At 36.6% G+C, this 20,979-nt stretch overlaps 1 protein-coding gene and 1 pseudogene across 3 annotated transcripts in view; both read right to left on the bottom strand.

Annotated features, from left to right (window-relative positions):
* ESYT2 (extended synaptotagmin 2) overlaps positions 1-20,979 on the bottom strand; it is a 120,991-nt gene that overhangs the window by 28,600 nt on the left and 71,412 nt on the right. For all 3 annotated transcript variants that reach the window (XM_036759117.1, XM_036759115.1, XM_036759116.1), the window contains exons 7-9: positions 10,235-10,290; positions 5,663-5,783; positions 167-343 (exon numbers count right to left, since the gene is read on the bottom strand). In XM_036759117.1, the coding sequence (XP_036615012.1) occupies positions 167-343; positions 5,663-5,783; positions 10,235-10,290 (354 nt within the window). The remainder of the gene's footprint in view (positions 1-166; positions 344-5,662; positions 5,784-10,234; positions 10,291-20,979) is intronic.
* LOC118850061 lies at positions 11,941-18,412 on the bottom strand (annotated as a pseudogene).

Raw genomic sequence — 20,979 nt, 5'->3', positions numbered from 1 at the left:
CTTACTCTGAAAATTTAACAATTAGCTCTTGTGAGCCTGTCTGAGCATGCTCCAGCACACCTCTGGCTAGTTTAGTGCACCTCTCACTAAACCAAACTACTTTGATGGCCCAAGTTGGAAGCATTAGAATCAATATTGTAGAATTAAATGCAGTATGTACAATTACCTCATAAACTTCATTCCACTTTGGGCTGAGATTTTCTTTGATGACCTTGCTTTGAAAGATTTGGTTGCCGACCCGAATGACGCCATAGGGGTCTGATTTTCCCTTGACAAGGCCCTTAAGATAAGTATCTTTACCCTGCAGATCCTGAGCTTCAATGAAATGTATTCTTAAAACACCCTGAAAATGAAGACAAAAAACAAAAGTAGTAAATGGTTGTTTACTTTGTAGATTCTTGACTTACTTTCACGCATTAATTTTTCCAAGATTGTGGCTTTAACAGGACTTCTCTAAAAGGGTAACGTACCCTTTTAATTAAATTGTTCACGTTTCATGCAGAGAAAAATACAGTTGCTCAAGTTTTATATTTCTAAATTTCAGGTACATGAAAATAAGTTACATTTGGCAATACATTTATTGTAGACACATGCCTAGTCTTAAAGTCAGTATATTTTAAATGGTATCAGGAAACAATTTCTAAATTGAACTGAATTTTTGCCTTTTCAATGATGAAAATTTGAAGTTACAACATTATCTTGCTCTCTGCAACGTACTACTACTCTAGTTCTATTGAATAAAGTAAAACATACTGTTTTCTGCATTTTCTTCAAATTCTCCAGCATTCATCAGAGTACTTAGTATGCAGTAAGCACACAATAAATGTTTGTTGTCTGACTTATTTTTAACATGAATTTACCTGGTCTGACATGGCTGATTTGTCTCACCTCCAAAATACAACTAACCACTATGACTTTTATTGACTCCTTGCTGTAATCAGTGGATCAAAATTAGAACATTTACACAGGCTTATCCAACTTATAATAAGGGCACTTGAAGGAACAAATGAAGCACTCATTATTTCTACTCCCCCAAAAAGGGCCTGAATTCCTTTTGATCTTAGAGAAAACAGTGGATTCTGTGAATGATATCCCATATCATATATCATTCTGGAATCCAGAGAGGAGACAGGTAATATTATTGACTTCTTCTAGAAAGGTGTGTATTGTAACAACCCTACTAAAGAAATAAAGAGGCACCTTTCCACCATTACAAGAAAGGAGAATTCAAATCAACATCTTGTATCAATGGAAAAAGGATATAATATTTGTAAAAATTTATAAAAACTTCAGGAGATAGAATAAGACTTTGAAAGGACAACTTTTCTACTCTTCCCCATAAGATCCCTTTTTAGACTTTAAATATTTTTGTGAGAAAGTTCCGAGATAACCTGAATTTTTTGGTATATTTTAAGCTGAATTCTTTCCTTTTCAAACTAGAAATATATAATGTAACCACCTCTAAATTAATTAGCTTGAGTATATTTGAGTCATTTTATGTCATTAATGTTTAATGAACAGTATAAATGTACAAATATATTTTGTATACTTTCCTGAGAGTATTTATTTTATTTAATATATTTAGTTTTCAGCATTGATTTTCACAAGAGTTTGAATTACAAATTTTCTACCCATTTCTACCCTCCCCCCCACTCCAAGATGGCGTATATTCTGGTTGCCCTGTTCCCCAGCCAGCCCTCCCTTCTGTCACCCCACTCCCCTCCCATCCCCCTTTCCCTTCTTCTCTTGTAGGGCAAGATAAATTTCTACACTCCATTGCCTGTGTATCTTATTTCCTAGTTGCATGCAAAAACTTTTTTTTTTTGCTTTTGAACGTCTGTTTTTAAAACTTTGAGTTCCAAATTCTCTCCCCTCTTCCCTTCCCACCCACCCTCCCTAAGAAGGCAAGCAATTCAACATAGACAACATGTGTATCACTATGTAAAACCCTTCCACAATACTCATGTTGTAAAAGATTAACTGTGTTTTGCTCCTTCCTAACCTATCCCCCTTTATTGAATTTTCTCCCTTGACCCTGTCCCTTTTCGAAAGTGTTTGTTTTTGATTACCTCCTCCCCCTGTCTGCCCTCCCCTCTATCGTCCCCCCTTTTTATCTTCTTCCTCCTTCTTTCCTGTGGGGTAAGATACCCAATTGAGTGCGCATGGAGGTCAAATCCAATGAGAGCAAGAGTTACTCATTCTTCCTCACCTGCCCCCTCTTCCCTTCCTACAGAACTGCTTTTTCTTGCCACTTTCATTCGAGATAATTTACCCCATTCTCTCTCTCCCTTTCTCCCTCTCTCAATATATTCCTCTCTTATCCCTTAATTTAATTTTATTGTTTTAGATATCATCCCTTCATATTCAACTCACCCTGTGCCCTCTGTCTATACACACACACACACATATACACCTACATATATACATACATATGTAAATATATACATACACACATATGTAAGCATATTCCTTTCAGCTACTATGATACTGAGGGCTCATGAATCATACACATCATCTTTCCATGTAGGAATGTGAACAAAACAGTTCAACTTTACTAAGTCCCTTATGATTTCTCTTTCTTGTTTACCTTTTCATGCTTCTCTTGATTCTTGTGTTTGAAAGTCAAATTTTCTATTCAGCTCTGGTCTTTTCACTGAGAAAGCTTGAAAGTCCTCTATTTTGTTGAAAATCCATATCTTGCCTTGGAGCATGATACTCAGTTTTGCTGGGTAGGTGATTCTTGGTTTTAATCCTAGCTCCATTGACCTCCTGAATATTGTATTCCAAGCCCTTCGGTCCCTTAATGTGGAAACTGCTAGATCCTGTGTTATCCTGATTGTTTTTCCACAATACTCCAATTGTTTCTTTCTGGCTGTTTGCAGTATTTTCTCCTTGACCTGGAAACTCTGGAATTTGGCAACAATATTCCTAGGAGTTATCTTTTTGGGATCTATTTGAGGAGGCGATCTGTGGATTCTTTCAATTTCTATTTTGCCCTGTGGCTCTAGAATGTCAGGGCAGTTCTCCTTGATAATTTCTTGAAAGGTGATATCTAGGCTCTTTTTTTGATCATGGCTTTCAGGTAGTCCAATAATTTTTAAATTATCTCTCCTGGATCGATTTTCCAGGTCAGTGGTTTTTCTAATGAGATATTTCACATTGCCTTCCATTTTTTCATTCCTTTGGTTCTGTTTAATAACATCTTTATTTCTCCTCAAGTCACTAGCTTCCACTTGCTCCAATCTAATTTTTAAGGTAGTATTTTCTTCAGTGGTCTTTTGGACCTCCTTTTCCATTTGGCTAATTCTGCCTTTCAAGGCATTCTTCTCCTCATTGGCTTTTTGGAGCTCTTTTGCCATTTGAGTTAGTCTATTTTTTAAGGTGTTGTTTTCTTCAATATTTTTTCAGTATTTTTTTGGGTCTCCTTTAGCAATTCATTGACTTGTTTTTTATGGTTTTCTTGCATCATTCTCATTTCTCATCCTAATTTTTCCTTTACTTCTCTAACTTACTTTTCCAAATCCTTTTTGAGCTCTTTCATGGCCTGAGACCAGTTCATGTTTTTCTTGGAGGCTTTTGATGTAGGCTCTTTGACTTTGTTGACTTCTTCTGGCTGTATGTTTTGGTCTTCTTTGTCACCAAAGAAAGATTCCGAAGTCTGAGACTGAATCTGAGTGCATTTTCGCTGCCTGGCCATGTTCCCAGTCAACTTACTTGACCCTTGAGTTTTTCAGCAGGGTATGACTGCTTGTAGAGTAAAGAGTACTTTGTTCCAAGCTCGAGGGGATGCGCCATTGATTTCAGAGCTATTTCTATACAGCCAGCTCTGCCACACCAGCACTCCTCCTTCCCCAAGAACTTCCAACCTGACCTGATGCAAATCTTAAGCAGGCTCTGCACTCCTGTTCTGCTCCACCACTTAATTCCTCCCACCAGGTGGGCCTGGGGCCGGAAGCAACTCCAGCTGTAATTGTGTAGCTGCACCACCCCCGCTGCCCCCCGGGGCGGTGGCCAAACCAGGAACTCCTTTCACTCTGTCCCCCGAAGCTTTTCCTACTAACCTTCTCTGTTGTCTTTGGTGTTTGTGGGTTGAGAAGTCTGGTAAATGCCACAGCTCACTGATTCACGGTGCTAGGGCATGTTCCACCCGGCTCCTGGTCTGGTTGGTCCTGCCACCGCCCACGCTGGGCTCCACTCCCCTCTGCTCCATGAGTGATAGACCTCATCCAGCAACCATCCAGGCTGTCCTGGGCTGGATCCCTGCTTCCCTCTGCTATTTTGTGGGTTCTGCAGTTCTAGAATTTGTTCAGAGACATTTTTTATAGGTTTTTGGAGGGACCTGGCGGGGAGCTCATGCAAATCCCTCCTCAAAGAGAGTATTTAAGGAATGAAGAAATTTCAAATATACTCTAAATAAAATTATGCTTACATCTTATTTTTCAATTAACTACCTATTAGTCTCTTATCACAGGGATTATTTCTCTGAAACCAGAAAGAGTTTATGGGGAACAAATAAAACATACAAAAGTATTTTTATCAACTTTGTAGAATAGTTTTGGTAGCTCTGGAAGAGTATTAATTTTTTTCTTTTTTTAAAAAAATAATGTTTTGATGATGCTTTTATTATTTTTTAAAGATTAAAAAAAGAAAAACAAAGAAAATGAGCATAAGTGGTCAAGACATCTAAAAAGTCTAAAGTATGTGTGATGGACATATTGTGTTGTGGGCCTCCCAGCTCTGCAGATCATCTTTTTGAGGCATGCTTGTTCTTTAGAATTTTGTTACACTTAGTTTTTGTGTGTGGTTGTTCTTTCCATTTACACAGCTGTAGTCATTGTGTTTTGTTGTTTTCTTGGTTCTACTTACTTCATTCTACAGTTCTTGTAAGTCTTTCCCTCCTTCTGTGCATTTGTCAAGTTCTTCATTTCTTATAGCACAATAGTATTCCGTCACATTCACATTCTACAATTTGTTTAGCCATTCCCCAATCAATGGGTATCTACTTCGTTTCCAATTCTTTGCCATCACAAAAAATGTTACTATGACAAAATCTCTTCAAATCCTAACAAACACTTCTTGATAACAGTACTAAGTTTAGCTCAGAGAATTTCAGTATAAGAATGTTTAATCCAATCCTTTAATACGTTACCTGATGTTCTTTCAGACTCAGATAAGAATCGAGTTCTAATGTCTAGGTGACAACTATTAAAATCAGAACATAGGGAGAAGCTCTCCATCTTAAATAAACTACTTCTAGCACTGTTTCTTATAATGCTTTGTCAAAAGAAAAAGTAAATGTAGAAACCAAGTATTTAATTTGGATTCCTAGACATGTTTTCTAGGATATCACATAAGTAATGTCACTTTCAAAGCTTCAAATGTAACCTTTACTGGATTAAACATCTGGTAATAAGCCTTTTTACTTTAAGAATTACTGAAGCTCCATCAAACATTTATAAATTGTCCTAGTATTTTTCCATTACACTTTTGACTTAAAACTTCCTCCCCAAGGTGACTGGGTTAATTTTGTATTTCCACAGCAAGAAATGGTCTTATTGCAACAAGAAATAATGTTAACATCAGAAGAGGTTCTAAGCAATTAATTTTAAAGCAAGAAATGGATTTTGTTTGTTTGTTTTTAAATAAGAATAGAATACCTTACCTTTGGTATAGGGAATCGCAACTGAGCAATCTGAACTTCGCTGACAAGAGGAACTGTGATTCGATTAGGAAGCACCAAGTAATTGGATATTATATCCAGAATGATAGTATCTGATAAGCCACTGTTAGGCAAAAAAAAAACAACTGTTACATATCAAAATAGGTTTTCATAGGCAATAATTAACTCACATGATAGTGACAGATAAGACTTTCCCTTGCTCACTCCAGTAATAGTCTAGTTTTTTAAAAGATAGCATTCAGAATTAGTGAGTAGGAAGACTTAAACATGCTCACTATTAAAGCTACTGTAATTTATATTGGAGTCTGAAAACATAAAAGAATTTGATTAAATTGTGTAATTTCCTAAGAGTAAGACAACTTATTGGTTTTATCATTAAATATTTAACATTCAAAATGAAAACATATTTCACCAAATTTCTATCTCCCATTCCGATGAGGTAAATGAATATTCCACACATGAATCCTTCTGAAAGACAATCAACTTTTGATTCTAGTTTGGAATAGAAATTGTCATTATCTACTATATTACAATCATGGAAATCTGAGTACTATAATGAATTATAGAAAAGACAAAACAAATAATTCTTTGAACTGATACTTCTAACCACCCTGCCCTCCATTTTTTAATAATAGCTGCCTTGGTTTTATATAGGGTTGTTATGAAGATCCCGTGAAACTATGTTTGTGAAAGCACTTGTTAATTGAAAAATTCTGTATCAATATAAACTATTATTCTTTGATGTACAATAGCACACCCTTCATTTTCAATTCTTCTGTATATAAAAAAGAAAGACACTCCTTGATAGTACCCTTAGGGCATAGGTGCTTAATATACAATTAATATACTTTAGTACTTCCAACTACAGAGCTCTATACATGTTATTAAATACTCACATGATAGTGTATCTCCCACATCTCTCCTCTCACTGATAATTAATCCAACACTCATACTGTCTCCCTTTCCTTTCACCCCCTTATTTGCTACAGTGATTTTTACATTACATACTGGCAAAGCAGATGTTCTTTTCCCTGTCTATTTTGGCACAAGAAATGCAATAATTTTCCTAAAAAAGGAAACAAACAAAAAAAAAAACAAAAAACAAACCCTGTCTACTGACATAAGTACTTTGGTTACCAGTGGCATCACAATAATAAGACTGCTATTAAGCCACTATCAAGCTCTACTGTCCCTTTTAATGGTAGGAAAGACCTCCTGAAAAAAAAAAAAAGACCTTGTGAAGAAGGTAGGATTTTAGCTGAGTTCAGAAAGAAATTAGGGAAGCAAAGAGTCAGAGGTGAGGAAGGAGAACCTTCCAGGCATGGTGGAAAGTCAGCACTATACACAGACTGGGAGATGGAGTATGACTTATGAGGAAGAGCAAATAGGCCAGAATAACTGGATCACAGATTGTGGGGAAGGGATAAGTATAGGACAAAAAAGAGTGAAAAGTCAAAAATGAGGCCAAGGTTTTGAACCTAGGAGGCTGGAGGAATGGTGGAATCTTCAACAGAAATAGGAAAGTTCAGTAATGGGGAGGCTTTGGGAGTAAAGATGATGAGCTTTATTCTGGACACAGTGATTTTACAGTGGTTATGAGATAGCCAGTTTGATTATTTTTTTCCCCAGTAGGGGAAGTAATACTTGTTATTTGAAAAAAAAAATTAAATAGTCAATAAGTAATTGGTAATACAGAAATGGGGCTCAGTACAGAGTCACTAAGTCACCCACATCCAGATGACATTTAAAATCATGGGAGCTGACAAGGTCACTGAAAGAGAGAAGATGATGAAGGGACCCAGAAGAGCCTTAAGGGTATGCCCAGCTAGCACTGGATGATGAAGAGCGAAGGAGCCTGCGAACTGGTCAGATAAGAACAAAACCAGGAGAGAGTACTGTCCAAAACCTCCCAAAAACAAAGAGGAGAGAATATCCAGATGGTTAATAGTATCAATGTAGCAAAGTAGGCAAGGAGGATGAAAACTGAACAAAAAATCAGATCTGACAATTAAGAGATAATTGGGAATGCTAAAGGGAATAGTTTCATTTGATTGATAGGGTTGAAAGGCAAACTGGAAGAATGAATGAGAAGACAGGAAACGTCATTTGGCATTGACAGCTTTTTCTAGGGTTTTGGTTGAGAAAGGCTAGAGGGATCAATAAAAATAGCTTATGGAGAAATTGAAGTTTAATGAAGATTTTTTAAGGATAAGGAGAAGTGTTGGCCATGTTCCAAGGTAATAGCAAAGAATCAGTAGATAGGGAGAAAATTGGAGGAGATGACTGAAGGGGCAATTTGCTGGAAAGGATGGAAGAGGGCAAGATCAAAGATACATGTAAAAGGGCGGGGGGCGGGGAGGAGGTGGCGGGCGGTGTTGCCTTAACAAGGAAGGCCACCTAATCGTCAGAGATTTCCTAAGTGAAGAAGGTAGGGTCAACGCAAAGACCACTGACTCCGGACCTCACAGGCCTGGGTTCAAATCACTCTTCTAACACAACCATTGTGACCTTGGGTACATGACCCAAACTCTCTGAGTCCTCATATGATCTGCAAAAAAAGCAAAAAAGACAGTGATGATCTGAAGTGCATCCAGGGAGGAAAAGCAGGATGTGGAGGGCCTTAAGATCATGCCAAATGAGGATTAATAGAAGAACTGGGGATCTTCAGCTTGGAGAAGACTTAAGAGAAATAATATCTGTGTTCAAGTACCTCCAAGGCTGTCATGTAGAAGGATTTTTAACTTTGCTTGGTCCTAGAGGGAAGAACCAGGAACAAAGCAGAATTTTTAAAGAAACAACTTTAGGTTTAATGTAAAAAAAAATTTTCTAACAAAGTGGAATGGGTTGTCTCAGGAGGTGGTATCTTAATGTAGGCAGGTCTTCAAGCACTGATCCCACCAACACTTGTCCTCCTGGACTGAAGAAAAGATTCCTTTTCTGATGTGGGCAGGCTTAACAAATAGCCTCTAAGATTTCTTTTAACTCTGGTATTCTTGTCCCCTTACAATGTCACAGTAGAAGGCTGTGGAGTATATTTTTACAAATATTTATTCACTCACTGTATAGTTAGGGGGAAAGTACCAATTTACTCAGAAAACAGAAGTGACCTTCCCCTTAAAATATAGATTTTAAAGGAAAATACAGTAATGACCTGCTTAATATCAGAAAAACCAAAGTTATGAGTATTAACTTTCGGGTATAAGAAGCAGCACAAAAGAGTTCACTACTGTTGTCCATAATTACAGAACTTCCTTTTCTGGTTAATGACTTATAAGTTTGCCATAAATAATCACCATTCAAAGCTTGGGGCTGATGAACAACAACAGAACTAGATTGGTTGCATTTTTCTCACCAGGAAGGGGTGTATTCTCTGGAAAGTTTACAAATGCTTACTGCATGAAAAGGCTTGCACTTTCTGTCAACATTTCATTGCTTCAGGTTAGTGAAGAGACTCCAAATATGTGACATGACCTCTCAAGTTCCTTATTTCACACCACCCCCCTCTGAAATTCCAAAGAGTACAATGTAATTTGTGACCAATGCCTTTAAGCAATCATTCTGGTAATCAATGATTTTAAATTATAAAATGTGGCAAAGTCCTGAATGGTAGTAGAGCAACTTGAAAAGGAAATTGAAACCAATGGATCATCTTTTGATGACATGTTCAAATGTTAGGTTTTTGTTTTGTTAAAATCTAAATAAATAAATATAAATATATGTGTGTGTTTATACGTGTGTGTTTATGTGTATATACACAAAAACACGTGTAGAGTTATGTATTTGTAGCTGAAAAACTTTTCTTAAACTGTCAGGTCAAAGGTGATAAAAATGACCATGACGACAATGATATTTGATACTTAGGATTTTATAATTTACAAAGCACTTTCCTCACCAATAACCCTTGGAGGTGAGTAGTTCAAGAAGATTTTCCCTATTTTGCATATGAGGAAACTCATGTTCAAAGACTTAGTGATTTGCTCAAGGTGACAAAGCTAGCAGTAGCCAGGGCTCAAACTTGGACCATTGAAACCCATTCACTTTACCATACTTCCTCTTTGCAGTAAAGGACCTGGTCATGAAAAAACATCAAAATAGATTTTTTAGAAGGGGGGGAAGGGGAATGTAAGGCTCAGAGGCCTCCTGAAACGATTATAATTCTAGCAAACCTGGAGCTAAGTAGGACCAAAGAGATGATCTATTCTAGCTTCTAATCCTCACTGCCTGCCTCTCATTTTACTGATGAGGAAACCGAAGCCCCAAATGCTGTACTGGCTTGCCCAAGGCCACACATGTAATATGTAGCAGAACTTGAATTCTATTCTGGGACTACTGACAATTCTAGTGCCCTTTCTCCCTATGTATGTCACTGTATCCTCAAGTCATTTATATTCTTATATAGCTATTATGATGCAGCCACATTTTTCAGAAGATTATATGAAAAGATCCCTTTTTTCAACATTAGCAAAATACAGATACTTAGCAACTAATCACTAAAAATGAAATCTATTAAACTATTAATAAATTAGCTATTAATCCACATTATTTAATGCTTACTTTAGTCCAGGAATATCCAGAAGATTAGTTAGTCCCGTCCAATTAATTTCCAGAAGCTGTAAAAAGACAAGAAAGAAAAACTGTTACTTAGACTTTCCTACAAAAGAAGTTTATTAATAAGACTTAAACATGCATTCTTCTCATTTTACATATTATTCCTGTTTATATTTAATGGAAAATAAACAATTGCAAATACAAAATTCACAATAGCAGGGTCAACATCCAATTGTATTTATGTGTGTATCTCTCTCTCTCTCTCTCTCTCACACACACACACACACACACACACACACACACACACACACATTTCTTAATTCGTGCTTCTACCAAATATGTCTTCAGTATGAGTCAGAAGTACATGAACTGGAATTCACCTTACTACTGTGTAATATATTTGAAACATATGGTAATATAGTATCGAGTAAGGAGGAAAGATCTTTCTTAGGAGACGAAAGATTCAACTAGCATTTTATAGACAAAACTTCTTAGAATTACAAAACAGTAAAACTGAAAGGGATCTGAGAAATCGCTTAAAATAGGAGTGCAGAACCTGCAGCCTCAAATCCACATGTGGCCCTCTAGGTCCTCAAGTGCAGCCCTTTGACTGAATCAAAACTTCACAGAACAAATCCTTTTATTTAGGGGACTAATATATGTAATACCAAAATAAAAGTGTTTTGGAGAAAGGAAAAAGTACATCCAAAGAAAAGCTTTCCTCACAAAAACTTAAAAAATAACAATAAAACAAACTTAATAGTACACACCAGCATTACAGGGAAAGCTGTTTTTGCCAAACTGAAATGAAGATTCAACTGAATGCTTCTAATCTCTATGCCCCTGGGCACTTTGATGGATTCCACACCCATGGAGTTTAGAGTAAAGACTACAAGCATTAAGACCCCATTCCCATCACTTCTGAAGTTCTGTCAAGTAACTTAAATCTCAGTTTTTCCATATTAGCATGATGCCAGTGGAATCTTTCATAGGGCTAAGAAAAGAAACATTTTCACTGCTGCTTAAAGAGCCTACTACCATATTCCCGGCAACGGTTGTTTCCAAAATTTTCCACTCTCAAGTTACCAAACCTGAATATGAGCTCCTCACAGTCTCACTCAGAACTCCCTTACTCTACTGAGAAAGATGAGCTCCCACAAGCTCTCCCTTTCCAAGCTCTTCCATAATCTCTTTATGTTCACAGACCTTTCTTTCTGTGTTAGGAATTACTATGTTCTTTCCTCAGCAGGGCTAGCTGTGTCCTTGATCCCAATAACTATCAATTATTCCCTCATAATCATACATCCATTCATCCTTTAAAAAAAAAAATCTTCCTCAAGCGTGTTGACTTTTGAACTCCCACAGTAACAAGATCAAAGATTCTAGAGCTGGAAGCAGCCCTAGAGATCATCTAGTATAATGCTCTCACTTGGACAAAGGAAACTGAAATGACTTGCCCAAGGCCACAAAGTCTAGACCAGCAAAACTGGGATGAGGCCCTAGGTTTCCTGATATCTCTTGTGTTCTTTCACTATATTATACTGCCTCTTTTTTTTTTTAACATAAACTAGTCCTTTTATTTGTCCCTCTTTCTCAAAATGTATACAGAAAGCAAAGTTACCATTTAATTAGATCTTCACTTCTGCCAAGTATTATCTTTTCCTAGAAATTTTTCAAGAAGTTTATGAATCTTTAAACATTATATTTCAATATTAATCATCTTCATCAGAATCCATTACTTTTCTTCCATTGAACTTAATTGTTATTTTCTTTTCTGTTTGCTGGCTTACTTTTTCAAGAATTTCTTTCAATCCTTGCTCTGATACTTTTCCACTCAGTTATCCATATCTTGCCATCTGTATGAGGTACTTCTCTTCTGCTTTAGCCTTTTCTGGTTTTACAAGAGCTAAATTACTTAACCTGACCCATGCTGACTGATCCAGAACTTGAGCTAAAATATCGTTTCTCATCTCTGCTTCTGTATATTTTGCCTCCAGTTGGGCTGGGTGGGCCAGAAGGGTCCCCGTGCTTGGCCTTCAGTTTGGCCAGCCTTTGCTTCCACAGGGCCTCTAGGTCTTCACCTGCAATGGTGGATGAAGCAGGGTAGAAGAGCTGACTAGATAGCCCCAGAGACAAAAGCCCCTCGACTCCCCACACTTCTTCTTTTTCTATCTCTTCAACTTTTTCATTTTTGACTTTTCTCACAAATTCTTCAAAACAGTTAATTACCTACTAATTCCTCAATTCCTTGCCAGCCAAGCTTCTTCCTTTCCATGTCCACCTGCTACTTCTATTGAAACTGTTTCTTGGAGTCAAGAGGGCAGAGTAGCAGGAAGAAGTACAGTAATCTTCACCCCTCAAAAAAAGATAATTTCTTCCAAAAAGATCTAGAAAAAACACCAAACTGAATACTTATCAGGAAACTGAGAAAAAAAATCAAAGTGAGTCATTTTTCTAGACCAGGTAGGGAGGAGACAGAAAGAGAAGTCTGCAGACATTGGGGATGGGGTCTGGCCAGAAGCCTAGCATGGAACCCCCCCACTGAAGGAAGAAGTTGTATACCAAGGAAAGAGAAGGTCCCAGATCCAGCATGAGGACCTTAAATTGCATATGGTGCAAGAACAGATATTTGGCCGCTCTACCCACTTCCACATCACAGATGGAAGGTGAACTACGGAGGGGGCAGTGGTGTTGCAGGATGAGGTGTGGTCATAGACCTAGGCTGTTAACCAAGAAAGGTTCAAGTTCAGAAGCAAATAGCAACTGTATGGCTTTCACTCCCAAAGCAGAGCAGGGACTCATTTTTAGCCTCTAACCCAGTCTTAAGCAGAATAATCAGAACAGAAATCCCAAACTAAAAGGGAACCTTAAGTTCTGCCACTCTGATTTTTCAGAGCATTTCAGTAGTTGAAAGCAGCTAAGTTCAGAAGCAATCTCCTATAAGGCAAGCCCCCAAACCCTCTGCTCATACCTAAAACCAGGCTAAGAATTCACCAGGCACCCCCTAAAAGAAACCAAAATGAGAAGTCCTGGGAACATTATAACAAAAACTGAGAGCAAAGAAAAATATTGCCATTAGTCAGAAAGGAGTTCAAGTACCAAGAAGTCAAGATCACTCAGGATTTAGCAGCCACTAATTTAAAGGAGCAGAGAGTTTTGAATATGATGTTTCAGAAGGCAAAGGATATAGACATACAACCAAGAATAACTTACTTGGCAAAACTGAGTACAATCCTACAAGGGAGGGAAACAAACCTTTGATGAAATAGAGGACTTCTGAGTATTCCTGATGAAAAGACCATAACTGCACAGAAACTTTGAAGTGCAACCAGAGGAGTAAAAAGAAATATAAAAAGGTAAACAAGAATGAATAATCCTAAGGGACTAAAAAGGTTAAACTTTTTATATTCTAACCCTAATTTAGTCCAAGAGACAAAAAAAGGGAGGGGAAGGTTGGGAAAGATAATGTGAAATGGCCCAGTGAGCCAGTAGAAGTTTATATAAACAAAGAGGAAGGTGTAGAGGAAAACGTTTTGACATCTGAATGTTACTCTCATTTGAACTGGTCAAAGGAGAGAAGAATACATACACATAGCTGGGAGGAAATATGCATTTCACTCAACAGGAAAATAGGAGGGGAAGGTGAGGAGTTTGTAATTTATTTTAATAATAGCAAGTTACTAAAGGATCCTGAGTAGAGGAGTTATGTGATAACATAAGGAAAAGCAATCTGGCAGTAGTGCAAATGATGAATTGGAGGTAAGATAATCAGACACTGGTTAGGAAGAGTAGGTTGTTAGCATTGAGAAGGAAAGAAGTAGAAAATGTAGAAAATATTGCAGAAGCAGATCTAGGGATTCAGTGAAAGGAAAGAGTCAACTAGGGAATATTAAACTTTAAATTTAATTATATGTTCTATCTGTTGCAGGAAATAATTAAGCAAAACTGCTCAAATTTTAATCTTTATCAGAGCTGAAGGAACATGATTCAGTGCCAGATTATGAAAATAAATAATGCGTCCAAATTTTAAGGTAGAGAAACAAAATTCTACCTGACATTATAAAAACAAAGATGATAAATGTGTAACTTTTGGTTTATAGTTTTTAAAAAATGAGGCCAACTACATTTTTCTCTGTTCTACAAGTTAACTTTTGGGGGGCAGGGAAGAAGGGGAAGATTAGGTTTCCCTAGCTTGCCCAAGTCGGGAATGCAGTGGCCACTTAACAGCCCAATAATTCCAACGTTCAGGCAAAGAATCTTTGACATACTTGGGTTTTTCTCACTTAGGCTGGTTCACCTCCCCACCCCAAGCAGCCTGGTGACCCTTTGCTGCCCAGAGCTTACCACATTTGTGGAGTAGGGTGGATACCCAACAGGCTTTAACCTTATTTGCATCTCAGAACCTCCTGAACTCAAGGGTTTCTTGAGATTTAGTAATCCCTATAGCAGGGATTACAGACATGTGCCACAATGAACAGCTACAAGTCACTCTTAAAACTAAAATTACTTTAAAACAAAATAAATTTTTCAAAAGGGTTTATTTCAATTAGCAAAACTTTTAATTATTTTAAATAATGTTATATATAATAAATTACTTAACAAAAGCTACTTTCTCAGATATTTAGAATTCTAGACTTAAAATTCTATTATTTAAAATTCTAGACTTCTATATACCAAAATTTGATTTTCTATGTTCAGGGGAAAATAAACATGTGATATTTTAGGCAAAAAGAGGTAAAATCAAAGTCTACTATATTGCTGGTATAATTCAATAATAAAATGTTTATTCCTAGTATGTTCAAGATGAAAAACATTATTTTTAGACTTAAAATTATTCATTCCACAGAAGTTTAGTAGATCTGATTCTGTACTATGCTGCACAGTTCAGCCTCTTGAAACCTTTTCTTCCTCCTAAATGAATTTCAGATGCATTTTCTTAAATCAGTTTTCTAAGATACTGGCACAAATGCACCCAAACTGCTCTTGGTTGTACAAACTCATATAAGCTTTGTATTTCAACAACAGAAAAGAAAAAAATAATCTGAAAAAGAAAAGCAATTCCAAAAAAGTTTAAACTTGACCTGCTGACCTAAAAATGTCCATACACACCAGTGTGACTGACAATGTCCAAAGCCAGCTAAAGAAACTGAAAAGTGATCGAGTCTTATCCCCTGATGCACAGAGCTGAAGGCAGGGCTCCTTGTTAAAATAAAAATATATACATTTGAATTCATGATTCCAATACAACATTAAATGGAGGAATAACTGAGCCATGAGGTAGAAACAACAAAAGCAAATTAGCACAGACACCCTCAGTCAGCTGGCCTAAGCATCATTCAGACTGGGAAGTCTCACTTTTTAGTTGTGTCCATCATCCAGGAAGTTTTCCAAGAAACATCTTTTACAGTAATAAAAAATAATAAACATGATCGTATTAAGTTCCCCAAAATATTAAGGTGTGACTCACTTAAAAAGATACCACTTTCTATGCCAGATTGTTCAAAGCAGCTGAGAGTTTACATATAATTTTTTTAAAAAACCTTTATATTCATTAAACACAAAAACTAACACTGAAGAGACTCTTGACCAAAACATGTTATATTCTGATACTCTTAATTCTATAAAATTAAAATGTGAAAATCTTTTTTACTAGTACTTTAAGCTCATTAAATACTTTTATACATTTTCTGACAAAAATCAAAAACCTTTTAGACTTCTGTAACAGAAATAATGTCAAGTAAAAAATACGCAAATCAATTAATGCTTCCTTCCACTAGAGTCCTAACACTAAAACATTTGAAGTAATAACAATTTCTGACATTCAATGAGCTAACAACAAAAGTCAAACTCCTTATATCCCTCTACCCACCCTACAGCTATTCTCACCTCAAATCTGCTATAACCTTTTATTACCACTAATAAACACAAATGTATATAATACAAGTTAATGCTATATGGGATGACTTATATGGAGGACTAAATCAAGGACACTGCTCCACATTAAGGATGAAATTTTTTATTAAATGTCTACCTTCCACTTCAGAAGTTCTAAAGTACGGTAAATAAGTGCTAGTTAAAGTACTTTTAAAAAAAATTTTAAAGACTATGTTCTCTCACACTCTGCTTCTTTTGCAGTTGAGGAAAGTGAGACCTAGAGAAGTTAAGTGATTTGCTCAAGGTCACAGGGAGTGTCAGAGCCAGAGACTACAAGAATGTCCTCTAGTTTGGGGGTTTGTGCTCTTCAGCTCTGCTACTAATTAGCTGGGTGTAACCTCAGGTAAGTTACTGCACTGGTTTGGGACTCAGCTTTCCCATTTGTAAAATGACAGGGTGGGACTAGATGATTTATTTTACAATTGTTTTAAAATGATTATTACAAACATTACTAAACATGAACATATACATATTAAAAAAAAGAGCTATATAAAAGTGTAAATCTTTATTACTCATGGATTTTTTAAAAAGGGTATGTTAAATTCAACATGGTATTTGCTATATTTGTCTCTGTATATTTCTGAACTTCCTTTGGCTCTTTTGTATATAAAATACTTTTAATGCTTAAAATATTCTATTAATGTTCTTTCCTACCTTATTTTTTAAAGTATTACTATTATTAACCATATATCATATATGTTGTTTTCCTATTGATGAATCAACTGTTTTCCTGATATAATGTGGTTATAATCTGTAACATTTTTTATTGATGCCAAAGATTACTTACAAATATTTTATTAAATATTTTTATTAATATTAATGAGAGCTATTAGTGTACATCAAGGACTCAACTTTTTTGCATGAAGCCTATGGATCCCTTTCTCAGAACAATGTTTTTAAAAGCATACAATTAAACTCAGAGGACTACAAAGTAAACCAAGTATAACAAAATATAGCTATCAAAATATTTTTTAAAACTAACTTCACAGATTGTAGATTGAAAAGAGTGGGTCTACAGTTTCTTTTTCTGCTCTATCTACCTCTAGTTTAGCAATCAGGATCATATTTGACTGAAAGACTCTGGTGTCTCCTCCCTACCTGGTCTAGAAAAATGACTCACTTTGATTTTTTTCTCAATTTCCTTATAAGTATTCAGTTTGGTATTTTTTCTAGATCTTTCTGGCAGAAATTATCTTTCCTTGATAATTTCTTGAAATATGATTATCTGGGCTCTTTTTTGATCATGGCTTTCAGGTAATCCAATAATGTTTAAAATATATCTCCTCGATCTGTTTTCCAGATCAATTGTTTTTCCAATGAGATATTTTCTATTTTCTTCTATTTTTCATTCTTTTGATTTTCTTTTATTGTTTCTTGATGTCTCATAAAATCATTAGCTTCCACTTGCTCAATTCTAATTTTTAAGGAATTATTTTCTTCAGTGAGCTTTTGTGCCTCTTTCCATTTGGCCAATTCTGCTTTTTAAAATCCTTCTCTGCAATGAGTTTTTGTACTTCTCTTTCCAATTGGTAAGTTCCGCTTTTTAAGGAGTTCTTTTCTTCAGTGAATTTTTGTACACCTTTTTCTATTTTGCCAATTCTGCTTTTTAAAGTATCATTTTGCTCAGTACTTTGTGTGCCTCTTTTACCAAGCTGTTGACTCTTTTTCATGATTTTCTTGTTATCACTCTCATTTCTTTTCCCAATTTTTCCTCTACCTCTCTTATTTGATTTTAAAAATTTGTTTTGAGCTCTTCCAGGAATTATTTTTGGTCCTGAGACCAAGTCACATTTTCTCTTTGAGGCTTTGGACATAGCTGTTTTGACTTTGTTGTCTTCTGAGTTTGTGTTTTGATCTTCCCTTTCACCATAGTAACTTTCTATGGTCAAGGTCCTTTTTTGTTGTTTGCTCATTTTTCCAGTCTAATTCTTTACTTTTAACTTTATGTTAAAGTGGGGCTCTGTTCCCCAGTTTAGAGAGAGCACTGTCCCAAGTTTTTTGTGCTGCTGTTTTCAGAGACAGTTTTGGGGATCTGTAAGTTTCCAGCTCTTCCAAGGTGGTATGATCTAAGGAGAGGTGTAGTCACTGCTTTCTTGGCGTGTGCTCTGGTCTCTGAGCCAACACAAGCTTTCTTTTCTGCCCTGGAGCTATGACCAGGGTCCCTACTCCCCTGAGGCTGCACATACTAGTGTGCTTGTGCTCTTCCTCACCCTGGGACTTCAAACCTGAGCCACTTACGGGTAACGTCATAGAGTCCTTTACCTAGTGCCACCAAAGGGTACCCTGTCATATCCTTCTGACCAGTTGTCCAACCCCCTTACCATGTGTGTGCTGAGAGTTCCAGAATCCACCACTGCTGATTCAATCACCCCCAAGGACTGCTGTTGGCTTGCCAAGGCCCAGCCCAATGTACAGCTGGCCTGTATTCCACTTTCACCCTAGTGAGATAGACCTTTCCTGCTGACCTTCTGAGTTGTCTTAGAATGGCAAATTGTTTCACCTCATCCTTTTGCTGGCTGTGCCACTCCAGAATACATTTTGAAGTATTATTTTAAAGTTGTTTAAAGGGAAATGTGGGAGAGCTCAGGCAAGTCTCTGCCTTTATTCCACCATCTTGGTTCTGTCCCTCTTCCAGGCATTCTTGCTGTCCTTGTGGCCAAATTTTTTTTTTTCTCTATAGCTCTGCTCACAGTTGGAGAATTGCTCTTCATTAGCATTAATTTTTAAGTGTCTCTTCACCCATAATACTCCCTCATTGTTCTCAGTATTTTCTTCTGCTTATTCCTATTTTCCCAGGTATTTCTCCTTTTTCAGGTTTCAAAGGCTTCAGGATTCTTTACAAGAGCTTGTACTACATTCCCTGGTATGAAGTTTCTCCCAATCTACTGTGAAATCAGGTCATCTTACTGTGTAGTTCCTGACTCGATAGAGGAGCTTATTTCTTGGGTTTTTTTGCTAGTGTGTTTGTGTGGGAGAATTGGGCTCCTCAACATCCTCTGAGTCACCATCTTAACTGGAAATGTGAAATGAGGGAGTAAAAAGCAGTCCAGGTGGGGGCAGAGAGGAACACAGGCACAGCAGGTCAATCGTTTCTGTGGCATGGCCTCTGGTGCCAAAGTGATAATTTCTTAAAATCCTTTCCATTTTCAAGGACCATTCTCACATGCCACTTGCACTAGACACCATGTTTCAGAAGACTTCACTCTTTCAACTCAAGACCTCTCACTGTGGAGTCCTGCTGTCCTAATTCATGGAGGCCTCATATCACCCATAACATGAAGACCTGCCTCCAACCAAGCTTCATTCTGTGTCCTTGGTGATGCTTCTTCCAGCTCCCAATTTTAGATTCATAGCTAAATCAATTCTGTCATTGTTCCTGAAAAGGTATTTCAGCCTATTCCCCCTCACGGTCTGGGTGACTTCTAAATCAGACATGGACACACTTCCTCCATATCTCCTGTCTCCCTCCATTAGCATATTTGGTCTACGGGAACAGAGGCTGTCTTTGCTTTTGTATTCATAATCTTAGTGCATAGCACAATGTTTGGCATATAGTTAAGTGCTTAATAAATTTTTTTCCCCATTCATTCATTCAATTTTACTTATAAAGGAATCATAACAAAGAAAAGAGGTAGCAGTCACATTCCTACTGAATTCAGAAATACAAATTATAAAATCAAACACAAAACTTAAAATTCTGATTTACCACTTGCCTTTTGTAAAATGAAAGCAAAGGCATTTAAATTCCAAGTTATTTTGTGGCAACCTAGTCCTACTTCTTAAAAATAACCCTGTCACAAGCCACCAGTAAGACCAGCTGGAGGTGGGCTAAGACTTTTTCTCCTATTTGTTGTGGGACCTGACACATGTCACTTCACCATAATAAATTCTCACTTCCTTATCCCCTAAAACTTGGATGATAATACTTCTGTGAGCTGCCTCACAAGACTCATCTGATTAAGTAAATTTTAATTAAGTTCCTACTACACAGAAAGCAACATGCTAGAAGTCAGGGATATGAAGAGAAAAATGACACAGGTTACTACCCAAAAAGAATATTATGTATTTGATACAATTAACAAAACTAAATATGATACATTGTAGGGAATTATGGGTAAGGAAAAAATTTCAATAGTCCTTGGAGAAATAACTTTCTTAGCTGAGTATGGAAGAGTGATCAAAGAACCTAAGAAGGACAACATTTCACAAGTGGTCATACTGTCTTTGTTTCAAAACCTCCAGGAAGAGAGAACCCACTGCCTCCAAAGGGAGCCCATCCCATTTTGGATAATTTATGGTTATTGTGAAATTTTCCATTACATCAAACCTGATTTCAAAAGAGTGAAAAGTGAATTAGTAGTGAATAAATACAAGTACAGCCTGTTTTTTAAATATTAAGTTAGTAGTGAAAAGGAGAAATATGGTATGATAGACTGACTGTTACAATATTCAAATATATAAAATATATAAAGAATTTTATAAATTAAAAGCCAGCATGTTAAGAATGAGATATTATTATGATAGTGGTTAAGCAAATCCTTGCTGAATGATTAAAGAGAGGTAATTACAATAACTTGCATTTAAATAAAATGTTAAAGTTTTATACCTCCACTGAAGTCCTGCTCCAATACCTCACTGTGGTATGGAGGTGATGCTAAGTTCCCCAAGGCTATACCAGTGAAATATAAACTCTGACAAGTCCTACACCAAGCTGGAAATATTTTAAAGATGTCTTGATAATGTATGCTGGCTGTCTGAGTACCAGCCTAAGCTGGATCAAAAGAATTCATCACTAGGAGAACTGTGACATGAATTGT

Source organism: Trichosurus vulpecula, chromosome 5 (genome assembly GCF_011100635.1).
Source record: "Trichosurus vulpecula isolate mTriVul1 chromosome 5, mTriVul1.pri, whole genome shotgun sequence".
Classification (NCBI taxonomy): domain Eukaryota; kingdom Metazoa; phylum Chordata; class Mammalia; order Diprotodontia; family Phalangeridae; genus Trichosurus; species Trichosurus vulpecula.
Note: the sequence above shows the minus strand (reverse complement) of the source record. Positions and strands in the feature narration are given on the sequence as shown.